Source organism: Pelobates fuscus, chromosome 11 (genome assembly GCF_036172605.1).
Source record: "Pelobates fuscus isolate aPelFus1 chromosome 11, aPelFus1.pri, whole genome shotgun sequence".
In the NCBI taxonomy this organism is placed as follows: Eukaryota; Metazoa; Chordata; class Amphibia; order Anura; family Pelobatidae; genus Pelobates; species Pelobates fuscus.
This window is the reverse complement of record NC_086327.1, coordinates 70,594,128-70,616,843: the sequence shown is the minus strand read 5'-3', so window position 1 is coordinate 70,616,843 and position 22,716 is coordinate 70,594,128. Positions and strand designations below refer to the sequence as shown.

Here is a 22,716-nt window from a genome sequence, read left to right as displayed (position 1 = left end):
AAAATTGCCACACAAAAGTATATATTTATATAAAGTAGACATCACAGGCTATTTACTATTTAAGGTTATTTTGACACTTTTTACGAAGCCATTTCATCGCCAATCTCTGCTAAATATTGGAGTAAAATTGTGTTTTTTCTCTATTTTGGCATATACACATATAACACGGTTTTTGTAATGTGTATTTCGTAAAACTGGTGGGTGCTATCGGTATACAGAACCCCATATTGTGTTCAGCTACATCTGCTGAGTATAACAATGCCCCCATTGTATGCCTTTGGCATTATTCTGTGAAGCTACAATGCCATATAAGAGACAAGGCTATTTCAGGTTCTATAGTTAGAATTTTCATAGATGAATTTGATGGGCCTATGTCTCATTTTGGGGTATTATAGCAGTTTGACTGTTCAAATAACACCCCAAATGGCTTCCATTTGAGAAAGTAGACATTCCAGGGTATCTTATATGGTATATATTGTGCCTTAATTTGTCACTATGTTTTCATGAATTTATGTCAATGTTTGCTGGGCATTTCTTACACTTGATATGTACCACTGTCATAAAATACCCAAAATTATGCTCAGTTACATCTTCTGAGTAAAACAATGTGTCCAATGTATGACCTAGACACTATTTTGTGAAGTTATAGTGCTGTAAAAGAGATGTGACAAGTACAGGTTTTTAAATGCAAATTTTCATAGATGGTGTTGATAAGTCCGTTTTCCATTGTGGAGCACATTAGCAGGTGACATATTCTAACTATACCATAAAGGCATATCATTTCTTAAAGAAAACATCCCAGGGTATTTCAAAAGGCATATTTTGAACCTTAGCGTGGGATATTTTTTCTGCTAGCTTGTACCAAGTGCAGTGGTAGTAATAATTTATTTCTGCCTTCTTGACGCACAAAGTGAACAGTCAATTTCAAAACACTCCGCCCTTCCATAAGATCACGCATTCCCAATATGCTCCTTTCCTTTTTACTGAGAGGGAGGAACAAATAAAACTACATACATGTCCGGCAGGGCAGCTCCTAGAGAGATTAAATATCATCACATCTTATTCTAGGGTATTTATTTATCATGCTCACTCAGAGATAAATTATATCCATAGGTCCCATTTATAATTCCTATTCAGAGTACAATTTTGGTAATTATCTATTCATTTTTCCATATTTAATTGGAAGAGGAGTTGATTTTTAACCTGGGTCCATAATGGCGGAATACAGGATTTTCATTTCCTAGCTATACTGATCTTTGCTGCCAGCAAAGTATGTACCACTATGTTATACACTGCTTAAGGCATTTTTTTAAAAATGTAAATGTAATAAATAGGATTCTGGATTTAATGGGAGTTTGATGTTACTAATTGCTTGGATATTATCCTTTATCTGTCCCCAAAATCGGTTCACATTTCCACCATATATGTCATAAATCGCTTTTCTGTCACGATTCGGGGAACCCAACACGCTAACACACACAGAAAAGGTGCAGTACCGGACCTTAGAATGGCCGGGCTAAGCACACACAGAATAGTCAGTAGACAAGCCGAGTAAGGGGAACCAGAAGACAGAATAACGAGAAACAAGCCGAGGTCAAAGGGTAGGAGAAAGTCACAAAGTCAGATTAACAAGCCAGAGAGTACGTAACCAGAAACACAAGTTCAGTAGCAATACTAGCAAGCAAAGACCACAACAGGGCAGGGAGGAACAGGAAAGGTACGTATTTAAACCATAAGGTTAATTCTGATTGGATAATTTCCAATCAGAATTAACAATCACACGTGGGAGATATCTAAACCTCCCACTGTGATTGAGGCACTGTGCCTTTAACGCACTGTGCCTTTAACGCACTGTGCCTTTGACCCCGGCGTGTAATATATTGGGCGGTCTCCCAGCGTGCAGGTCATGCATGCTGCCGCTCGGGGACGTGGAGGAAAACGCGGGCGGCATCTGAGGCCGAAAGGATGCCGCTCGCCGAGCCCACGAGGAGGAGGAGACCGCGGACGACTGGAGGGTGAGCACTGCGAGCGGAGTGCATCCTCCACTCGCAGCCGCCCGCGGGATCCCGAAAGCGGAAGGCTTCAAAGGATACCGGGCATGAAAGGAGCGGACCAAAGAGGGAGCGTGCAGATCTGAGCTCGAAACCCAAGACAGCTCCTCAGGGCCGTACCCCTTCCAATCCACCAAATATTGCAGTCGACCCCTAGAGACATGAGAGTCGAGAAGGGCAGCCACCTCGAACACGTCACTAGGGACAGCGCAAGGGGAAACGGGCCGCCTGAGGGGACAAGAGAACCAGTTACACAGCAAGGGCTTCAAAAGCGAGACGTGAAACGTGTTCGGTATACACATGGAAGGAGGCAGGTCAAGGGAGTAGGAAACGGGGTTAACCCTACGCAACACCTTGTAGGGACCAAGAAATCTGGGAGCAAATTTCATCGAGGGAACCTTGAGACGGAGGTTCCTGGAGGACAACCATACCCTATCACCCGGAACATAAGAAGGGGCCGCAACTCTACGGCAATCAGCAAACTTCTTCTGAGCAGCTGCTGAACGAGACAGCGCAACATGGACCTGATCCAACGTCTTCCGCAAAGAGGTGAGGTGCTGGTCCAAGGCGGGCATTCCCTTGTCGGAGAACGCACCGGGAAGGACAGAAGGCTGAAACCCATAAGCAACCTCAAAAGGACTTAAGCCAGTAGACGAATGAGACACCGTATTCCTGGCAAATTCAGCCCACGGAAGGAGGGGAGACCAGTCGTCCTGGTGCGCATTAGTGAAGCAGCGCAAATACAATTCCACAGACTGATTAGCACGTTCGGCCGCACCATTAGATTGTGGGTCATAGGAGGAAGTGAATGACAAGGAGACCCCCATCTCAGCACAAAAGCCCCTCCAAAACCGAGAGACAAATTGAGGGCCCCTGTCAGACACGATATCCCGAGGTACCCCATGCAAGCGGAACACTTCTTTGGCAAACACCTGAGCTAACTGAACCGCAGAAGGCAGTTTCTTAAGTGGAATAAAGTGCACCATTTTAGAGAACCTATCCGTCACAGTCAGTATCACTGTCTGACCATCAGAAAGAGGAAGGTCTACAATGAAATCCATGGATAAGTGGGTCCATGGTTTCTTGGGTATAGATAGAGGCATCAGTAGACCCTGGGGTCTCACATTAGGGGACTTACTGTCAGGGGTCCGCGGGCGGCTAGGAGGGCGGTCTCCCCTCCTCCTACCTGTCTGCGAGCGACGTCTCCTCTCCGCCGCTCGCCGCTCACATCCTTCACGCCTCCCAGCGGCAGCATGTATAACGCTGCACGCTGGGAGGTCGTTAATTTATGCAAACTCCGGGGTCAGGTGAGTGACCCGGCGTTAAAGCAACAGTACCACAATCACAGTGGGAGGCTTAGATATCTCCCACGTGTGATTGTTAATTCTGATTGGAAGTTATCCAATCAGAATTAAACCTAGGGTATTTATACTTACCTTTCCTGTTCCTCCCTGCCCTGTTGTGGTCTTTTCTGTATAGTATTGATTCTGAACTTGTGATTTCTGGTTATGTACTCTCTGGCTTGTTAAACTGACTTTGTGACTTTCTCCTACCCCTTTGACCTCAGCTTGTTTATCGTTATCCTGTCTTCTGGTTCCCCTGACTCGGCTTGTCTCCTGACTATTCTGTGTGTGCTTAGCCCGGCCACTCTAAGGTCCGGTATGCCACCTTTTCTGTGTGTGTGTGTGTCTGTTAGCGTGTTGGGTTCCCGGAATCGTGACATTACAACAGGGCCATTATGGAACCTGCTGACATTCCACAGCTCCTAGTTAATCAGGAGGCTAGAATGGATGGTTTAGACCATCGTATGGAATAGTTTGCCCAGGGTTTACAAACCATACTGGCTCGTACTGCCCACTTGCAACCTGCCGTTCCAGAAGTTGTTGCTGCTGGGCCAGAACCCAGTCCTGATCCAGCAACTGCTCCTGCTCACGTGGTTCACATGATGCCACCTCAGCGCTATAGCGGTGATCCAGCATCGTGCCGTGGTTTCCTCAACCAAATTGATATTCATTTGGTGATGAATCCGCGCTCCTACCCCACTGACAGAACCAAAATTGCTTTTCTGATCAACCATTTGTCAGGGAAAGCTCTAGCATGGGCCAACCCCATGTGGGAGAACACGTCCCCAATGTCCTTTGCAGACTTTCTAACAGCTTTCAAACGTACGTTTGATCAGCCCGGCTGGGTTGCTTCTGCTGGCAAAGCTCTGCTTAGGATCCGACAGGGCAGTAGATCAGTAGCGGATTATACCATTGAATTACGCACTCTGGCAGCTGAAGTGGTTTGGAATAAATACTCTCTCGTAACAGCTTTTCAGGACGGTTTGGCCGCTTACATATTAGACGAAATAGCATCCAGGGAATTGCCTGTTCTTCTGGATGATGTAATAGATTATATCATTCTAATTGACAACCGTATAAGAGAGAGGCGTAGTCAAAGAAGGATGAATACACAGGGGTTACCTGCTTTACCCAGTACTGCACTACTAGCATTACCTCCCCCTAATCAACCACCTCCCGAACCCATGCAATTAGGTGCTGTAAGCTTATCTGAAGCTGAAAGAACGTACCGCAGAAGGGAGGGCTTGAGCCTTTATTGTGGTAAGAGTGGGCATATCAGAAGTAACTGTCCTAGTTTACAGGGAAACTACAGCACCTAAGGCCTAGAGAGGGGTCGGCCTCGGGTGTTATGGTTTTTTCCCCTCATGTGTCCATCTCCAGACCATTCATTACGGTTACTCTTTTGGTCAATCAAACCACGGTTACAACTAAAGCCTTGATCGATTCAGGTGCTGCAGATAACTTTATCGATGAGAACTTTGCTAAAACCGCAGCCTTGAATCTGATCCAAAAGGCCACACCCTTGGCCATTGAGGCCATAGATGGTAGACCACTTGAGAAACCTCTGGTGACCCATGAGACCCAAGAAATGGTTATGGCCGTGGGTGCCTTACACAAAGAAAGGATAACCTTCCAAATAATTGACTCCCCTACAGCTTCCATCATACTGGGCTTCCCCTGGTTAGTTAAGCATAACCCGGTACTTGATTGGGGTTGTTTGGATATACTCTCCTGGGGGGGAATCCTGTCAACAAGACTGTATGGTCCGTTTACGTCCCGTTTGTTTACTCAATGTGCCTACAGCTAAACCACTTTCTGTTTCTGTCCCTCCTGTGTATGCAGACCTCGCATTGGCCTTTGAAAAAAAGGGAAGCTGATAGACTACCCCCACACCGGGATTATGATTGTGCCATAAACTTGTTGCCTGGAATGATGCCTCCTAGGGGAAAGGTCTACCCGCTTTCTGAGAAAGAAAACCAGGTCATGGAGGAGTACATACAAGAATCCTTACGTAAAGGTTTTATCAGAAGGTCCTCCTCTCCGGCTGGTGCTGGTTTCTTTTTTGTTGCCAAGAAAGAGGGCGATTTAAGGCCATGTATAGACTATAGAGGCCTGAATAATATAACAGTCAAAAATGCTTATCCTATCCCTCTCATTACTGTTGTTTGACCGTGTCAAAGGTTCTAGATTTTTTACCAAACTAGACCTCAGGGGGGCTTATAACTTGGTTCGTATAAAAGAAAACGATGAATGGAAGACAGCGTTCAATACACGCAGTGGGCATTACGAGTATCTAGTTATGCCTTTCGGACTGTGTAATGCTCCTGCTGTCTTTCAGGACCTCATAAATGATGTCCTTAGAGATTTACTACACGTCTGTGCCGTGGTCTATCTTGATTATATACTTGTATTTTCTCCTGATCTGGAGTCTCATCATGCCCATGTGAGGAAGGTACTTAAGAGATTGCTACAAAATGGTCTTTATTGTAAATTGGAGAAATGTTTATTCGACCAAAAATCAGTACAATTCCTAGGGTATATCATTTCTGAACAGGGGTTCAGCATGGATCCTTCAAAATTAGAAGCCATGTTGTCTTGGCCTCTTCCTCAAGGCCTTAAGGCAATACAGCGATTTATAGGCTTTGCCAATTATTATCGCAGGTTTATTAAAAACTTTTCATCAGTCATTTCTCCTATCACTAAATTGACTAAAAAGGGTTTGCACCCCAGGGTTTGGACTCCTGAAGCCATTAAAGCCTTTGAGACTCTCAAAAAGGCATTTGCCACTGCCCCTGTGCTACACCATCCCAATCCTTCCCTTCCCTTTGTAATGCAAGTAGACGCTTCAGAATCAGGTGTGGGAGCTGTATTATCACAAAGACTATCCTATAACGAACCCCTCCATCCCTGTTGTTACTTTTCTAAAAAATTATCTGATTCGGAAAAGAATTACGACGTCGGGAACAGGGAACTACTAGCTATTGTGATGGCTTTTAAAGAGTGGAGATACTTATTAGAAGGAGCCAGACATGAAATCCTGGTTATAACTGATCATAAGAATCTCTCCTATATAGCTGATGCTAAAAAGTTGTCCTCTCGTCAAGCCAGATGGTCCTTATTTCTTTCACACTTTCAGTTCATTATCACATATAGGCCTGGGTACCGAAATGCCAAGGCTGATGCTATCTCCCGACAATACGAACCTTTGGAGTCTATTGCCCCCGCTCCTGAACCCATTGTACCCACGTCTAAGATAATAGCCGCTACCCATTTGGTTATTTCGTCCCTTTTCCTGGATGGTATCAAGGCATACCAAACCCAAGCACCCTCTGAGACACCTGTTGATAGATTATACGTGAAAGAAAAAGATAGAAATAAATTGTTAGTTTTATTTCACACCGCCAAAACGGCTGGTCACCCAGGGGTTACCAAAACATACAAGGGTCTCCTTCAACAATTTTGGTGGCCTTCACTTAAGCAAGACGTAGTGGATTATGTGCAGGCTTGTCGTGTTTGTGCACAGTGTAAGTCCCCTACTGTTAAACCCCTGGGCCTCCTGATGCCTCTATCCGTACCCAAGAAACCATGGACCCACTTATCCATGGACTTTATTGTTGATCTTCCTTCATCCGATGGAATGACAGTAATTTTGACTGTGACTGATAGGTTCTCTAAGATGGCACACTTTATTCCACTCAAAAAACTACCTTCTGCGGTTCAGTTGGTTCGGGTGTTTGCCAACGAGGTTTTCCGCTTGCATGGTATACCACAGGATATCGTATCCGACAGGGGTCCTCAATTTGTCTCTCGGTTTTGGAGGGGCTTTTGTGCTGAGATGGGGATTTCCTTGTCATTTACCTCCTCCTATCATCCACAATCCAATGGAGCTGCCGAACGGGCGAATCAATCTGTGGAGTTGTATTTACGCTGCTTCACGAATGCACACCAGGACAACTGGTCTCACCTCCTTCCATGGGCTGAATTTGCCAGAAACACTGTGACTCATTCTTCCACTGGCTTAAGTCCTTTTTTGGTTGCTTATGGGTTCCAACCCTCTGTCCTTCCCGGCGTATTCTCCGACAAGGGAATACCCGCTTTGGACGAGCACCTAACCTCCTTACGGAAGATATGGGATCAGGTCCATGCTACTCTTTCTCGAGTGGCTGTTACTCAGAAGAGATTTGCTGATCGTCGTAGAGGTGCTGCTCCTTCTTATGTTCCGGGTGATAGGGTTTGGTTGTCCTCTAAGAATCTCCGCCTCAGGGTCCCCTCGATGAAATTCGCGCCCAGGTTCCTTGGCCCCTACAAGGTATTGCGTAGGGTCAATCCTGTGTCCTACTCCCTGGCCTTACCTCCTTCCATGCGTATTCCTAACACTTTTCACACCTCCCTTTTGAAGCCCCTGCTCTGTAATCGATTCTCTGGTCCTCTCAGGCGTCCGGGTTCCCTCCGCTCTGTCTCTAGTGACGTGTATGAAGTGGCTGCCCTGCTTGATTCTCGTTTTTCTCGGGGTCGCTTGCAGTATCTGGTTGAATGAAAGGGATACGGCCCTGAGGAGCGGTCCTGGGTTTCTGCCTTTGACGTGAACGCGCCCTCTTTGGTCCGCTCCTTTCATGCGCGGTTTCCTTTGAAAGTTATCCAATCAGAATTAAACCTAGGGTATTTATACTTACCTTTCCTGTTCCTCCCTGCCCTGTTGTGGTCTTTGCTGTATAGTATTGATTCTGAGCTTGTGATTTCTGGTTACGTACTCTCTGGCTTGTTAAACTCACTTTGTGACTTTCTCCTACCCCTTTGACCTCGGCTTGTTTATCGTTATCCTGTCTTCTGGTTCCCCTGACTCGGCTTGTCTCCTGACTATTCTGTGTGTGCTTAGCCCGGCCACTCTAAGGTCCGGTACGGCACCTTTTCTGTGTGTGTGTGTGTGTCTGTTAGCGTGTTGGGTTCCCGGAATCGTGACACTTACACTGCGTACAGTCCCGACAAGCCTGAACAAAATCCACTACGTCTCGCTTGAGTGAAGGCCACCAGAACTGATGAAGGAGGCCCTTTTAGGTTTTGGTAACCCCCGGATGACCAGCAGTTTTGGCGGTGTGAAATAAAGTTAACAACGTTTTTCACGATGTGGAGGTAGCTTATCTGCCTCCTTTTTTTCAAAAACCAAGGCAAGGTCTGCATATACAGAAGGGACAGAAACAGAAAGTGGTTTAGCCGTGGGCATGTTGAGTAATCAAACAGGACGTACATGAGCCATACAGTCTCGTTGACAAGATTCCCCCCAGGAGAGTATATCTAAACAACCCCAATCAAGTACAGGGTTGTGTTTAACTAACCAGGGAAAACCCAGAACGATGGAGGCAGTAGGAGAGTCAATTAGTTGGAAGGTTAACCTTTCCTTGTGCAAAACACCCACAGACATAACTATTTCCTGGGTTCCATGGGTCACCAGAGGTCTCTCCAGTGGTCTACTATCTATGGCCTTAACGGCCAAGGGTGTGTCCTTTCGGATCAAAGTCAGGGCTGCGGTTTTGGCAAAGTTCTCATCCATAAGGTTGTCTGCCGCACCTGAATCGATCAAGGCTTTGGTTGTCATAGTGGTTTTATTGACCAAAAGAGAAACCATAATAAACGGTCTGGAGATGGACACATGAGGGGACAAAGTCATAACACCCGAGGCCAACCCCTCTCTAGGCCTTAGGTGCTGCAGTTTCCCTGTACTTTAGGGCAGGCATTACAGTGGTGCCCCCTCTTCCCACAATAAAGGCATAACCCCTCCCTTCTACGGTACGCTCTTTCGGCCTCAGTTAACCCCGTAGCACCCAACTGCATGGGTTCAGGGGATGGTTGCCTAGCAGCGGGTAACGCTAGTACTGCAGTACCGGGTAGAGCAGGTAACACCCGTGTATCCAGCCGTCTTTGACTATGCCTCTCTCTAATACGGTTATCAATAAGAATCATATAGTCTATAACATCATCTAGAAGAACAGGCAATTCCCTGGATGCTATTTCATCCAGTATATAAGCGGCCAAACCCTCCTGAAAGGCTGTTACGAGGGCGTCATTATTCCAAACCACTTCTGCTGCTAGAGTGCGGAATTCGATAGTGTAATCCTCTACAGATCTGTTACCCTGTCGGACCCTAAGCAGAGCTTTGCCAGCAGAAGCAACCCTACCGGGTTGATCAAACGTGCGTTTGAAAGCTGTCAGAAAATCTGCAAAGGACATAGGAGACGTATTTTCCCACATGGGGTTGGCCCATGCTAAAGCTCTCCCGGACAAGTGGTTTATCAAAAAGGCAATTTTGGATCTGTCTGTGGGATAGGAATGTGGATTCATCACCAAATGGATGTCGATTTGGTTGAGGAAACCATGACACAATGCTGGGTCACCGCTGTAGCGCTGTGGCGGCATCATGTGAACTACATGAGCAGGAACGGGTACTGGAGTGGGAATGGGTTCGGGCACAGCAGCAGCAGCCTCCTGAACGGCAGGTTGCAAGTGTGCAGTATGAGCCAGTATGGTTTGCAAAGCTTGAGCAAACTGATCCATACGGTGGTCCAAGCCATCCATTCTAGCCTCCTGATTAACTAGGAGCTGTGGTATGTCAGCAGGTTCCATTATGGCCCTGTTGTAATGTCACGATTCGGGGAACCCAACACGCTAACACACACACACACACACACACAGAAAAGGTGCAGTACCGGACCTTAGAGTGGCCGGGCTAAGCACACACAGAATAGTCAGGAGACAAACCGAGTAAGGGGAACCAGAAGACAGAATAACGAGAAACAAGCCGAGGTCAAAGGGTAGGAGAAAGTCACAAAGTCAGATTAACAAGCCAGAGAGTACGTAACCAGAAACACAAGTTCAGTAGCAATACTAGCAAGCAAAGACCACAACAGGGCAGGGAGGAACAGGAAAGGTAAGTATTTAAACCATAAGGTTAATTCTGATTGGATAATTTCCAATAAGAATTAACAATCACACGTGGGAGATATCTAAACCTCCCACTGTGATTGAGGCACTGTGCCTTTAACGCCGGGTCAGGTGACTGACCCCGACGTGTAATATATTGGGCGGTCTCCCAGCGTGCAGCGTCAATTACTATATTTTCTTTTGAATTACCTAACATTATGGTTAAATTCAATCCTGTTTTCGATGAATATCCCTTAAACTTCTCTACTTTTCCTCCCCCCTACCTCCCTTTCTACAATTTATATCTGAAAAACTGTAATAAAATTCTGCAATTATAACAAAAAATGTTTTTATATATTTTGCTACCCATTTTAATTTACCCTTATTTGTTTAAATCCCTAAATTCTTATATTCTCTCTCCATGCCAAATCTATTAGGGTGTTTATCTTTTTTTTTTATTTGTATTATCATTTTTGTGTTGAACTTTAATCTAAACAAAGGACCTAATGTCAATTCTGTTTTTCTGACACACTACCAATACTTTATATAATAATGATTGTGTTTATGAGCTTACGAAATCCTCTGTTTATTTACTTGTTCTGTCTAAACCCCATACATCTGCACCATTCACTCTATCATATTGATATGTATTGCTCATTACTGCTTCAGACCTGAAGAAGAGAGGAAAACTCTCAAAAGCTTGTCTTTTAAGTATTATGTTAGTCCAATACAAAGTGTGTATAATATATATATATATATATATATATATATATATATATATATCTATACACACACATATACACATACATTTACATATATACTTATACATACATATATATATATATATATATATATATATATATATATATATAAATCCCAACAGCTGTGCACTCCAACCTAAAAGAACACTACAGGATCAGGAACACAGACATGTATTCCTGACCCTATAGTGTTGTAAACACCACCAAGCCCTCCTGGTACCCACATATCTCCTAAATATAGTAAAATCTTACCCCAGATCTGCCTCCTTGGCTGACATAATCAGTAGTGGTGACCTGAGCAAATCACAATGCATTCCCATAGGAAAGCATTGGATTGACTGATAGTGTCAAGAAGGCAGATCATGGGCAGAGCCAGCACAAGACAGATGAATAAAACAGAACTGCATGCAAATAAATGAAGAAAATGCAAGTAAAAAGAGATTTCAAAGAATTCGAATTTAACAAATAAATTAGATTTTACTCACATATGACACAATGCTGGAGCTCTGAATCCAGACAGCAGACCACATGAAAAATAAAAACATACATAAAGCAAATGTTAGTGAGAACAGAGAAATTGATATCTGAAAAATAAAAATAAAAAAGCTGCACAGTAAATTTACTCAATTATGTTCTTCATAATTTAAATAAATAACTGACTTACATAGAACCCATGACAAACAATAAATGACATTCTAATTTTATACATTATTAACAACTTAATTTATTACTAACAGGATCTTTTTAAGTAAACTAATTTATTAATAAATATCTAACTTTGTAGAATAAACAGTTCCCTAGAGAAGAGACAACTATATAAGCAAGACATATCAAAATAAACTCACAGGGTAATTCACCAAATTCCAAATGGCCCTGTAGCATGGTATAAAACCTGTGTATGTACCCCTTCTGTATGCAACATCTGGACATTGTTCACACTATTTACCAATGAGACAGCTCTGAATATAATCCAAATTTCAGCCGGACCAAATGGATTTTACCGCTGGAGCAGAATTGTTTAAATTGTGGCCTGGAATTTAAAAATCCTATTTTATTGCTGGTGGCAGTCCTTAGCATGGTGTGGGGGAGGGGAGGATTAAGTGAAATAATGTACACCCCTTGGCCCCACTTGTGGACAGCAAATGTGAGAGATTAAATTAAAAAAAATAAAATAAAAAGGGGTAACACATACACATGCTCACGTCAGTAACACACACCATCAGGCACATACACACATATACATTCAGACAGAAATATACCCACTTACACACATACACTATTAAAACACATTTATAATTTTACCATGGTGGTGTAGTGATGATAGTGTACTATAACTCCTGAAAGCAGCCATTATGCTGCTTCCCTGTTCCATTATGAGATGTAGTGTAACTTCACATAGTAATGGATGCCTGCTGCCTGGAGTTACAGCACACTATCCCTCTGCACTCAACCATTACTGAAAGCAGAGAGGCAGCAACCCTCTGCAGTGCCACACTCCTTCCTTCGTGAACCTTTTCTCACAAAGAAAATGGAGGACGAACTAATGACAGGGTGCAGTCTGCTTCCCTTCCATCAGGCAGAAACTGTAGCAGATGAACACAGGTGTTCAGCACTATATGAAGTTCACAGCTCAGTAAAGTTTAATGCCCGGAACTGTGACTTTCAATACCGGTTAAAGGCATATTATGCAATTATGCAAATAGTGTATACATGATTGCGGGGTATGAAGGCATACTCTAGCAATCGAGTATACACAAGTGCTGAGCTGAAGGGGTTAATATTATAATACTATAATAGCATAAGGGGACCTAGTGGCAAGTCTGATAAGAGATAAGATAAGAAGAAAGCAAATGTCTGACTGTAAATAGGGTATGGACAATGGGAAGTCCACTCTGCTTGTATATTTTCTTATTAGTCCCCACTTGATGCCTATGAGTGGGAGTACATTAAATGTAGTTCCAACCTGTTAAGCATACCCCTCAATTTTATTTTTATTCACCCCCACCCACTGGCCATAGGTAGGAGAAGTGATATGGACATTGATCTGTCCATCTCTTATTATTTAATTTAAAGTCTCACACCCAATTCCCTTCAGGGGCACAAGTGTCCCCCTGTTATTTTACAGGCCCCATCCACATGGGGTGGAACCTTTCTGGAATAATGGGCAACCATTGCTGGAAAATATCTATGTTGTGTTAAAACACATCGGATTACTTTTATGATTATTGTTTAATATAGTTTGATAGTATGTTTCTAATTACCCTGGACCATCCTGTCTAACTTTGGAACTCCACTAATCTCCTGGACTTCATTCTCTAAGGTTGGGAGTGTACCACCAGATCCCTACGGAGTGAGCAATACCTTATTTTGCTCCTGAAATAGTAAGCAAATTTTCATCTTTTTCACCTACACACTGAGCACTATATTGCTAGGGGTGTTTTCGTTTTTTTTTTTTTTTTTTTACGGTTTTTTATATATATATATATAAACCATGGAGAAGATGCCACTTAACCTAAATATCCTCAGAGTGGAAATCATACCACTTCACGTTGTCCCAAAGAGCCATATATTAGACTCCAATAAATGTGAGTGCATTTACTATTATCCTATTTTAGAATATTAAAACGACTACACTATAGTGCGAAGTCCAGAGACGTCTAGTGAAGTCTGACAGAGGAAAGAGAGAATGAGGTGTCACCTACACCTGGACAACCAGACTTTGAGTTCCAAATGTCCCGATAGGGAAGAGATGGTAAAAACTCCACAGAGACAAGTACTTCCTAAAATCATCAACAACGATATAACACTAAGCGGTGGGGATGAGTATACATCTCACAAAACAAGGAGTCAGAGTGCACATATAAATCAAAGTCCACGTAGACGCCGGAAGCAACTGGAGTAAGGTACACTCGATATACTCTGATATACTCCTTCATATTTATATATGCTAATATGCCTGTTGAATGTTTAAACAGCTGAATTTAAGAGGAATGTTTAAATATATAGCTGACAAATTGCAAATATTAGCAAGTTAAATAATCCTATCTGAAATTGCTTATTATAAAGATAGCATACAATTTAAAGACACAAAGACAGAAGAATATCCATGGTGGTAAAAAGCCCATTAATAATGATAGAATTATAGAAGAAGGAGAAGGAGAAGAAAAGAAAAGAGGAGGAGAGATAAAGAAGGAGAAAAAAAATAGGAAAAACCCAATAAAAAGATATGTGTCCCTCTGTTATTAAACAGGCCCCATCCACATGGGGTGGAACCTTTCTACAACAATGGGCAATCATAGCGGAAAAAGACCTATGTTTTCCTATAGTGGATAAACACATCCCCACCCTGAGTTAAAAAAATGAAAAATTATAAGAAAAGGGTAAGGAAGGAAGGAAGGAAGCAAAGGAAAAAGGAGAAAAAAGGAAAAGGAGGGTACCAGAGAACTAAAACTGGATTCAAGATTGTATATTATACTGCAGATTAAATTACATATTGAGAGCCATATGGCTATTTGGATTTGGAAATTACAACTGGATAAATACTTTAAGTAAATACTGAAGTCACTGGAACAGAGAGAAGAGGAAGATGAAAATAATAGATAACATAAATGAGAAGAAGGATAAAAGAAAATAGTTTTTTTTGAGACAATTTAAATTACAATGGCATCTAAAAGAAATGAGACTAAGAACCTTGCAAAAAGAGAGAAAAACAAATCATGCGAAGGAAGAGAAAAGATTGCCAGCTTTTTTTTTTACCTCAGCTAGACAAGAAGGATAAATCAAATAAGGTCCCAGAAAGTAAGATTAACATTCAAACAGAATATTCCCAAGAAGAACTGGACGTAGATGGTCAAGAAATACTGATAAAAAACGGTGGCCATCTTGTTTTCACGAAAGGAGGCAGCGGGACTTGGTTGTTGAGTGTCTGGAACTAAAATCGGACACTCAATTTCCCGAACACCGGTAAAAACATACGAACGCCTGCTTCCTTTTCCCGAACAGCTAGGAGAGCGCTATTTAGTAGTTTTGTTCCCACGAACAAGGGGAACAATCGCTCCTATGAGCCAGGGGGCTCCGTTCATGCTTTTGTTCGTTTATTTGGCTTTGTCAAAATACACCGACCGCACAGCCTAAACTCATGGAACTGTTTTGGGCAGGAGCCTCATGTAGGTAAAATGGGACTTCCATAAAATTAGAAAACTATGTTTTTTCTGCCTGGAGATAATTGGGTTATCTTTTAACTGACTTAGTTATCTCACAGGCAGAGAGGAAGGGATTGTATGTTTGCAGTGGGAGTGTTCCACGTTGTCACTGTAATGTTATTGGTTGTAACCTTTATGTCCTGGTGCCCCACAAGGTCCATGTGGACCTTACATGAGGACTTGCATAAAAGCCAGTGTGGCATCAATAAACCATTATTCCTGTTGTACCCTTCATGAAGTCTAGGCTCATGTGTGGGTAGCTGTCTACTTGCTAGAGAGAAACTACTTGGAAGCTGTATTCATATGGAACTATATCTACACCCGAACTGCAACTATAATCACTAAGGCTTAGCAGTTCGGGAGGAATAGGCGAACAAGGTACTACAACACCTATTGTAGCTGCTGCAGTTGCGCGGGAACAGCATGGTCAGGTCAGGCGGTAAGAGGTTTTTTGGACAACTTAGCCACCTGCCATATAATTAACAAAAGTCGTTCTAAATCTCTGATAATCATGAGGTTTCTGAGGAAATTGACTTGGCTAGCGGCTAACTATAATTTCTTCTTGGTATGTGTGCATATTCCTGGCATTCAGAACGTAGCAGCTGATCATTTGTCTTGCTCTCATTTTCAAGAATTCCACAAAGCATTACCGATGGCAGCCCTGGTGGCTACCCAGGCTCCGTCATGGCAGGACATGACATTGGATTCAGAGATCTGTTAACTCATGGCAGACTCCTTTCACAATTAGCTTTGTCTGACAATACTAGGAAATTATAAGACAGGGCATTCTGTGTTTATAACAGATTCTTGTTTGACTTTCAGGTTGTAAATAAATATTCAATGGAAACTATTGTAGCTTTCACTTCTTTTCATCACCTTCAATTAAAATTATCTTACAACACCATCAAATTATATCTGACAGGAATACAACACCATATACTTACACATTGGCCAAACAACCACAGTTCCTATCAGCTTATCAAATCAAAACCATACTAAAAGGCATAAAGAATTCAAACCCCACACCACCATCTTCTAGATCACCTATTCATAGTCAACTCTTCCAATCATTATCGGACCTCATGGATAGAACCCCTTTCAAATCACACACTAATCATGTCATTAAAACTACTATATTCTTAGCTTTCTATGGGTTCCTCAGACCCGAAGAGTTTACTACTACAAACATCAGATCCCAAGATGCCATTAAGAGATCCCAGATTGAAAAAATACAAGATCACTACATACTATCCCTCAACCACACTAAAACCACACCAAAAATATCAACTGCTAAAGATCCCCCATTACCCTACCGGCAACAAAAGGTGCCCGGTACAAGTACTAGATAAATTCCTAACCATTGTTCCCAGTTCCTGTGACAACCTTTTGTTTACCTTACATGGCAATGCTCTCACCACTAGTAAATTCATGCTCTATATCAGAGTATTATTGGCAAGGTTAGGCCTTAATTCATCCAACTACTCACGACCCTCCTTCCGCATTGGAGCAGCCACCACTGCTTCCAGCAGAAACATACCGGTATATATTATCAAGACATTGGGACGGTGGAATTCATCGGCATATACCAGATACATACCCCAACCAATACAGGAAATACGTGAAACTTTTTGTAACATGAACATGTGATATATGCTATAAAATTGTCAAATTGTAGGCTGAAATAAATCTTGTATGGGATACTCTTTTTACCCTCTTTTATTACAGGCTTACCACATCGTCGGTTTCAGCACACCACAACCGACTGTTCATATTATTTTGCTATATGGTATATGTTATATAAGTTATATACTGTCATTATGGCTTTCTATGCCCTGAACAAAAATGGAAGGCTGGGCCTGTAGTTGTTGGAGGGGCATGGTTTCCCAACTAAAGAATCGCCAGACCCCTCCTACTTACTGTTGATGGTATGGCGATTTACCCCTCCTACCGCTCCCTTTAGTAACAATAATACTCAGGGTGGGCCCTCTTTTATTACAGGCCTGCCGCATCGTCAGTTTTGGCACACCACAACCGACTGTTCGTATTTTCTATTTTGCTATATGGTATAAGTTATATAAGTTATATAATGTCATTACAGCTTTCTATGCCCTTAACCAGTGGCGTTCATATAGGGGTCGCAGCTGCAACCAGGCCCTGCGGACCTCGGCGACTGGGTGCCTGCTGTCATGTTTTGCGGCCCCGGCCCACGCGGCAAACCGCCAGGCCACCGTTCAAGGGGTCCATCGGGTGGCCCATGCAGATGGGTATGGATTTTCAGGGGGCCCAGTCACCGCTGCTGCGCTTTAACAGCGCGACTGGGCCCCATGTAATGACATCACACACTGGAAGTGACTGCCCCGGTCACTCCTCCCAGCATACACAGAGCCCGCTCGGGAGGAAGCAGAGGAGGGAGTCAGAGTGGGAACGCTGACTTCCATCAACCTGAGCCACCACTGGACCCCAGGGAAAGTCACCCTCCAGCACCTAAAAGGTAGGTAACAGGAGGGTGACTTAAACATTTTGTATATGTGTGTATGTTTGTATGCATGTGTCTTTGTATGTATGTGTGTCTTGTCTGTGTGTCTGTCTGTATGTATGTGTTTATGTGTCTGTCTGTGTGTCTGTATGTGTCTGTCTGCCTGTGTGTGTGTGTATGTGTCCCTGTCTGTCTGTATGTATGTGTCTTTGTTTCTGTCTGTATGCGTGTGTGTCTGTCTGTATGTATGTGTCTGTGTGTGTCTGTCTGTATGTATGTGCGCCTGTCTGTTTGAATGTATGTATGTGTCTTTGTATGTATGTGTGCCTTGTGTGTTTGAGTGTGTGTGTGTGTTTGTCTGTCTATATGTGTCTTTGTGTTTGTATGTGTGTGTGTGTTTGTCTGTCTATATGTGTCTTTGTGTTTGTATGTGTGTGTGTGTCTGTATGTATGTGCCTTTGTATGTATGTGTGCATTGTGTGTGTGTGTGTGTGTGTGTATGTGTGTGTGTGTGTGTGTCTGTCTGTATGTATGTGTGTGTGTCTGTAGGTGGGGTGGGGAAAGATGGAAGGAAGGGAAGGGGGGGGGGGGCATGGACCAGCCCCATGGATTGTGTGTACACCACTGCGCTAAACACACACACAAAATGGAAAAAATCAAGCACTCACAGGTCTTCAAATATAAGGAAAAATGGTGCTTACAATTACTTACAATTGCACTTTCTTGCAATTACTTCAAATTTGAAGGCAACTTTTATTTGCAAACATCTTGGACTGCTATGGGGGCTGCTATGGCTCCCTCATATGCCAATATCTTTATGTCATGGTTTGAACAACAATATATCTTTTCAACATATGCAAAGAAAATATTGAAATACTTCCGATTTGTGGATGACATCCTTCTCTTATGGACTACTTCACAGCAGGAATTGGAAGAAATGGTACAACAACTAAACATGCTACCGACTACAATAAAATTCACTCTTAATCATAATTGTGATCAGATTCATTTTTTGGACGTTCTATTATACAAAAAAACAGGTGAAATTGGCTATACCTTACACCACAAAGAAACTGACAGAAACACCATTTTATCAGCTACTAGTTTCCATCCCCAACATTTAAAGGACGCCCTTCCTATTTTGCAGTTCCCTATTTTGCAGAGTCCTGCGTTATAATAGTGACATCCCTCAAATTAACTCAACTGGCTGAAATGAAGCAACGCTTTATTGATAGGGGGTATGCCCCACATATATTGGACATTGTGGAACAGAGAGCTAGAGAACGCCTTGGTTCAGAGAAAAACATAAAATCTATGAAGACACAGCTATTTCTGCCTATGACGTACCATACAGCAACTGTAAAAATAAAAAAATACTATACAAAGACATTGGGATAAGATACAAGCGGATAATAATCTTCCCTCAATTTTTCAACAACGACCTATGATCAGTTATAAAAGGAATCAGAACCTTAGGACCTACTGGTTCGCAATGATCCAACACAATGTTACAAGAAAAAAACATGGATTATAAAGAAGGGCTGCTTTAAGTGTACTGGATATGTGACTTGTAGCCACATGCTAACCAGTACCTCTTTTGCCCATCCGCATACGGGCAAATGAATACCGATCAGTCATCATATTACCTGTACCACGGATCATGTCATCTATATGGTGACATGTCCATGTGGACTATCCTATGTCGGCAAGACTGATCTTACTCTACGCGACAGGATCAGAGGACATCAATCGGGGATCATGACAGCATACCGTGACCAGACTACCGAAAAACCAGTGGGCAAACATTTTTTGGCTATGCAACACCATTTACCCACGCTTAAATTTATTGGTATTGATCATGTTCCTCCGCTGGTTCGAGGGGGAGATAGATCTAAAACTCTCTTACAGAGAGAGGCCATCGATTATTTGGACACAGTAACCCCTAGAGGTTTAAATGAAAACATTGTGTATTCTATGTTTTTGTGATTATAGTTCTTTATTCACACTTCCGGATATGTCTGTAAAAAATAAATATAACACACACAATAGTGTAATAGAGTTTGTATAGCTGAACAGTGCAGAATTCTCAAATGAGGTACTCACAAACGTGGAGCCAATGACGTGTGGCTCTCACTGGTATCGCCTTGGGACGTTTTTTTGGAAGGATGTCCCTCTCCTGACTGAGCCACTCAGGAGAGGGACATCCTTCCCAAAAAACGTCCCAAGGCGATACCAGTGAGAGCCACACGTCATTGGCTCCACGTTTGTGAGTACCTCATTTGAGAATTCTGCACTGTTCAGCTATACAAACTCTATTACACTATTGTGTGTGTTATATTTATTTTTTACAGACATATCCGGAAGTGTGATTTACCATCTTTTGTATGTATTCATTTATGTTATATTGAGTGGTGTGAGGGGTTTTCCCACTCAGGTGGTTTGTAGCACTTTAGCTACCACACTTGTTTTCATTGTTTATACTGTATACTTTCTTTATTTACACTACATAGTTCTTTATTCATCAGCATTGCAGAAACCACTATGCTAGTTTTATAGGGACATCACAAAAAATTATTTTTGCTGTTGTGCAAATTTTCATTTTTTAGTTAGACAATCTATTTGGTCTATAACAGCATTTTTCTCCTTTTTTCCTTTTCTTTGGTTGTATGCATATGTGTCCTAAACTGCGTATTTTTATTAGATGCAGTGAGGCTTCTTAGTTCTTGTTTGATGATTAACATCAGTATTGTTCTTTTTTTTTTTTTCTTTTATCCTTTTATTTTTCTTTTATTCATTTTTTCCTTATTATATTTTTTTTGTAGCGATTTATACATTTTTACCTAATATTTCTCAGTATTTATTGGTTTAACATGTTTCTTTTAGGATTTAATCCCTTTTTTTCTACATACTTTATAATTTCCAGATGTAGACAGCAATCATATGCTACATATACTAGAGTGGATTCTTCTATGGTGAAATTTGTTTAGCGATTAGCAACAGATATTTTTCTTGTTCTCATTTATAAGTGCTGTTTATTTACTTATTTGTTGTACCTATATGCTGCCAGTTCCTTGGTATAGTTGTGTTTATTATATCAGACATGATGTCTCTGGGGGCGGGGCCGGACCGCCATGCTGACCGGTTGCATGCAGGACAGGCTCCGGAGAAATCTGGCCTGTTAAGCCAACTTCTCAGCCCTGGTACTCGACATGAGCCCACAAGATATCCACACGGTGGTGGAAGAGGCGGTGGACCCCGAGATCGGGAACTTTGGGTCCCCTGAAGGGGGCACAGGGCTTCGGGAGCTGCTGCCTACTCCGGAGGAGAGCGTGGTGGACGGCCGCCGCCCTGCCTCCCTCCCCAACTGCCACACACCGGCTTTTTGAGAGGCTTGCCGGTCCCGTTTCCCCCCCCTGTGGGCCGGGGGGGTCATCCCGGCCCGCCCCCCACCCCCCGGAAAGCTCAAGAGAGAGGAGAATAGGCGGCACGAGACCCCCAAGGCCTACCTTACAAGATGGCGGCAACAGCAAGCTATGCACCATCACGCCATCCACCTCGACGACAGCCCGCAAAGCAAGTCCGGCGAGATATGCCGGGTACAGCATGGAAACATTCCATGCAGTCCTCGCAGCTACATCGCAGCTCAGGCTCACAACAAGCGAGGAGGGCTAGTCCGGGCAGATCCAGAGGAGCTCCAGCTGCAACACCCATGGAACCAAGGTACCCTGCCAGCCTAACGAAGAGTCCACCAACTCGGAAACCTTGCTCTGCCCGTGCATGGCGCCGGACGAAGGGAGAACGGGACTTTGTCTCTAGCATGGTGCCTGACTATCACCTCTGACTCAAACACCTACCGAGTACTTGTCTTGGTACTAGAGACTTTTATTTCACGTCCAGATCAACTGCACTTACTATTACTACAGCAGCAGGGGTGGCAATGCCATGTAATTATCAACTGCCCTGTAACTAATCAGGCAATGGAGACGGGCAGGCTTGGGGGGCTAGTAATATGTTGTTCTTGCTTTATTCTCTAATGTTTTGCCTAATTATATGCATTCTCTGATCTGTCTGCCACCTCACGTTTAACATACATGCTATGGCCAGACTAAGCTTAGCCTTATGTTTCAGCTAGTCTAAGCGAGCACCAAATAGACAAATAAAAAGCATTGATTTATAGATATACCAGCGAAGTTACCTTTTAGTTATGAGACAGAATTAGCTGTCAGACCCTCTACTGTTTACTACTTAAACAAGCGAGTTACTTAGCAAACTGTTTATTATAGTTCAGACATAAATGCCTAGCTTATCAATATGCTCTTCAAAACAAAATATGTGCAAATTCTCTATGCCACTGTTTCACCTATCTATGTTCAAATATAAATGCACGCTGTTGTGGCGTATGACTATCCTATGTACTCACCTGCACAACAAAAATAAAGAATTATAAAAAAAAAAAAGACATGATGTCTCTATGACAGTTTATTATTCTCTCAGGCCAGTAAACTGCATATGTTTTGTCTCTTATTATGTGATAGAGCATGCCCGTACATAGCTTTGAGCTATTTTCTTTAATTATTACTAGAGTACTATATTTTCCGTATATGAGCTATTATTATATATGTTTTTTTCATTTTTCAGGGATTAGAGTACTATTTCCTTTTCTTTTTTATTAATACATTGAGATATGAATATGTTTGAATTCTTGCTTTGTTTTTAACTAATTGATGCCTAAATTGAGATTTGATGTAATAGATTGTACATTTTGTGTGTATTAGTTTTTTCACTTATGTGGCACTATCACTTTATTTGCACGTTATAGCACTGTTTTTTATTCATTCCATTTACATCTATCTCTGGCATCATCTATCATTCTATTATGTTGATAGTTAATACTATCAACTTTCCTTCACAGCAGCTTTCGTTCTTTGCGCTCGGCAAGTGCCTTATTCTTTCTGTGTACTTTCACTA

At 42.5% G+C, this 22,716-nt stretch overlaps 1 protein-coding gene across 2 annotated transcripts in view; it reads right to left on the bottom strand.

Moving 5' to 3' along the window:
- The window catches only part of LOC134577418 (myosin-10-like), a 429,924-nt gene that overhangs the window by 211,918 nt on the left and 195,290 nt on the right, over positions 1-22,716 (bottom strand). For both annotated transcript variants that reach the window (XM_063436146.1, XM_063436145.1), the window contains exon 6: positions 11,556-11,576. In XM_063436146.1, coding sequence (XP_063292216.1) covers positions 11,556-11,576 — 21 coding nt within the window. The remainder of the gene's footprint in view (positions 1-11,555; positions 11,577-22,716) is intronic.